Below are 3,766 nucleotides of genomic sequence, written 5' to 3'. Positions count from 1 at the left end.
CTCATCCAATTAGAGAAAATGCAAAGGATTCATAATGTTCTCTATTTTATTATGATTATGACCACACGTTTGCTAATAGCATGAGATTAATTTCACGAGCCACTTCAAACGTTATAACTAGTTTTTAGTGAGTTAAGCTTATAATCTCTCTTGCTAAATGAATCTCATGGAATTGTACCAAATGGTACAATGCATCAAGCAACAATTAGTAGTAGATAGAGAAACATGAAACATCCAAAATAATGAAACTGCAAAAGGAAACATAAAATTGACAAACATCCTTCAAAATAGTGATAAACATCCAAACATGTTTGGATATTCTCTTGTCACAAAATCTAGCATCTCATAACAATATAATAAATTAGACCTCGTGAATTATAATTGATAAAAACGAAAATTTCTGAGTTAGTGTAAATGTGTAATCACAAACAAGATTACCATTGTAGTGTTCAGTCGGCACCATACAAGTTTAGATTTCTAAATGCTCTTTTGCACCTTCTTCCATGTTTCAACTTTCTCGTGGACAAATCCAACTTTCTTGATTATGTGATTTACTTTTCTAATGAATATCCTCAGTCCAATCAAATGAAATATCTAATTATCTACTCCTTGATGAACCATCATATCCCATTATAACTATCAATGGCGCATGATATATGGTGCCCCATCTTCAATTATTTCTATTGTTTTTTTTTCCAATATGTAAAATTACATGATTCCACATATAAGTAAGAAAAACCATTAATCATTTCCAAAAAAAAAAACCATTAAGGTTTAAGGTAAGCAAATAATAGGATAGGAAGCAATTATTAACCCTTCGTTTACAAAATGCAATCTCTCTTTGCGAGGGAGAGTGGGAAGAAGTAATTCGAATTATAGTAAATAGTTCCATCCCTTCATATCTAACCGAAAGAAGGCCTATATAAGTGAATATCATGTAAAGGAGATTAACTAGATCATTATAGAATCTGCAAGTAATGAAGCCATGAAAGGAACTCATGAGCCTCGTTCAAGCTCATCATGTGCAGCTTGCAAGTTGTTGAAGAGAAGATGCGTCCCGACCTGCATATTTGCACCGCATTTTCGCTCCGATGAGCCCTTGAAGTTTGCCAAAGTTCACAAAGTGTTTGGGGCAAGCAATGTGAGCAAGATCCTTAGTGAAGTGCCTGCGGAGCAGAGGGAGGATACTGTAAGTTCACTCGTGTATGAGGCCGAGGCGAGGCTCAGAGACCCTGTCTATGGTTGCATTGGCGCCATAGCTATGCTGGAGGGAAAGATGGTGGAGCTACAACATGATCTCGCTATTGCTAGAGCCCGTCTCGCTTCTTATGGCCATCCGAATTCTTCATCAGTTTCCTCTTATTCTGCGTCTTCATATACAATGTTAGAGGATCACCTTAGTGAGGCTAACTTCGCTGGTTTTCCTGCTTGTAGTGGATTTAGCAATGACTTCACTCAGAACTCAACTGAATTTGTAAGTGAACATGGAACAACTAGTGGTTTTAGCTATCCTCCATATATCCTTTAGATTCTGATATCTATAATAGTATATTATCTCCCTCCTGTGAAATTGATATGTTGTGGTCGACTGGTCGTATTCTATGATCAGAAGGAGTAAATTGATAGAGTAATTCTGTAGCTACCAAGAAAAAAGTGAATAGAACAGTTCTGCAAAGTGCAAACTTCCCAGCAAAGCACTTTATTTAAACATCAATTGTGATTTGTGGTGTATGCTTCTTTATACTAATTGCCATTTGGATACTCTGAAACATATTTTCGGAACCAGGAGGCCATAAATGAACATTTTTGAGAACCTAACAATCTGTTTCCCCTGGTAGTAGCTAATATGTCTATCGCAGTATTGCCTTTCCGATTTTCCACAATAGTATCAGGGTACTGCCTTCAAGGCTTCGTTCGTTAGTTCCAATATCGCAATACACATTTCACAGCGAGACAGAAACTAGTCGAACCAGAATTGTTCATTGGTGGAAAAAACCAACAAAATGGGAGCTAAACACAGGGAGCACGTAATATGGAAGCTGATGATACTGAACTAATATTCGCATGATGTTAGTACAAGAACTCTGTAGTAAAGCAACTACTCATCTACACACAACATAGCCCTATCTGCTTCCAAATGTCTAAAGCTGCAACTCTGGATGATAAAATCATGGAGGAAATATAAACTTGACAGCTAAATCGCCACTCCTGCAACCTCATCTCACAATTTCTTCCCTGTATTGAACACACAAACCAATTCTCATCACGAACTAAATAGAAAGCAAAACACCAATGTGACACAATCGTAAAACAGTTACTTGCATAATAGGCATTGAACAAACATTTGTCCTAAAAAATGCAAGAAAGCTCAGGGGAATCAGTACCAGAAGAATGCGAGTACTTGGGGCGCTTCTTCTTCTTCATCTTGATCTTCTCCAGCTCCAATTGAGCATCCATAAACATATTCAACCTCTGCACCTCAAGCTCCTTAGTAAAAGCCATCCTCTGCTTCTCCAGCTCAACCATCTGATCCTGCTTTGAACTTTCCATCCTCTCATAAATCTCCCCAAACTTCAAAACTGCCCTAGCCAATTCCCTGCAAGCAGCCCCACCGGCCAACCCTAAACCCTCCTCCACGTCATCATCCTCGCCGTCGCTCTCGGTGGCACTGGGTAAGTCATCGGCGGACTTGAGGGTTAGGGAGACCGCGAGCGGCTTCTTTTGGGGTTTGGTCAAAACGGCGGCGTTTGCGGCGGCGGAGGCGGGTGGGATTCCGATGAGCGAGTTGAGAGTGTCGTAGAAGATCCAGGTGGAGGGGAAGGGCTTGGACTTTTCGAGCTTGTACTTCTTCTTCAGTGTATCGACGCGGTTCTTGCACTGCCCGTCAGTCTTGAAAGTGGCGCCGTCGCCGCGGCAGTTGACGGCGTCGGTAACTTCCGTCCAGTCCTTCTGGCGGAGGTTGCCGCGGTTGAGACGGAGGTAACGGTCCCCCCATGCCGTGATCAGCACTGACGTGGCGTCGTCGCTCCAGCAGTCCTCGCGGCCGCCAGGGGCGTAGGGCCGGGTCGGGCGCTCCATGGGTCGGGTCAGGGTTGAGAGAGTCGGAGTGGATGCGAGAGAAAGTTGGTGGCTGGGGAATGAGTAGGTTGGGGAGAGATGAGAGGAAAAGGATCGGGCTCGGAAGGGAGTGGAAATCTGGCCGTGGATTCGACCGGCGGTGACGTCAGGTTTCGTATTGAGGTTGGACAGGCTACTAACTGTTTAAGTTTAACCATGTGGAACTGCTGCTTGGCTTCCAAACATGCGTTACACAAGTCCTACCGTATGTTGGTGTCTTCACTCTCAAAATTTGCCAAACCTTTTTCGCGTTTTTACCTTTTTTTTCCTTTCTTAGAAGAATTTTTTACTGATTTCAGGGTAAATATCTACAGTAATTGGGTTCTACTCTAGTGTTTCTTTAAATAATTACAAAAACTCATGGTGTCGGATCGTACATAACTTGATAACTATACGCTTGACGTAGAAAAGAAAACCAACATGAATTTACAGTTAAGTTTTGATGAAATAATGTTATGTAACAACACAATACAAATCTTCTAAGGACTATTGTTCTCTCAGCAAAAACAGGAAATCTTAGGGTTTTCTTTTTCGTGCTCGTCTTGCAGCGTGTCCCTTGATCTAGATCAGATCTAAGAAAGGATAGCGTGACCCTTGTCGAGGTTTGGGCGGAGATCTAAGAAAGGATAACGACGACGATGGCGAGGTC

The 3,766-nt window shown here is 41.8% G+C and overlaps 2 protein-coding genes across 2 annotated transcripts; one reads left to right on the top strand and one right to left on the bottom strand.

Annotated features, from left to right (window-relative positions):
• Positions 1-861: 861 nt before the first annotated feature.
• On the top strand, positions 862-1,549 carry LOC126803405 (LOB domain-containing protein 21-like). The gene has a single exon (XM_050531213.1). It carries the CDS (start codon positions 986-988, stop codon positions 1,526-1,528), a length of 543 nt encoding a protein of 180 aa, XP_050387170.1. The 5' UTR covers positions 862-985; the 3' UTR covers positions 1,529-1,549.
• Positions 1,550-1,961: 412 nt separating this feature from the next.
• On the bottom strand, positions 1,962-3,308 carry LOC126803404 (trihelix transcription factor ENAP2-like). Its single transcript, XM_050531212.1, has 2 exons — positions 2,385-3,308; positions 1,962-2,235 (listed from the first exon to the last, which is right to left on the bottom strand). Exons 1-2 carry the CDS (start codon positions 3,076-3,078, stop codon positions 2,222-2,224), a joined length of 708 nt encoding a protein of 235 aa, XP_050387169.1. The 5' UTR covers positions 3,079-3,308; the 3' UTR covers positions 1,962-2,221.
• Positions 3,309-3,766: the final 458 nt, after the last annotated feature.

This window comes from Argentina anserina, chromosome 7 (genome assembly GCF_933775445.1).
Source record: "Argentina anserina chromosome 7, drPotAnse1.1, whole genome shotgun sequence".
Lineage (NCBI taxonomy): Eukaryota > Viridiplantae > Streptophyta > Magnoliopsida > Rosales > Rosaceae > Argentina > Argentina anserina.
The sequence above is the reverse complement of the archived record's forward strand: the minus strand, read 5'-3'. Positions and strand labels throughout refer to the sequence as shown.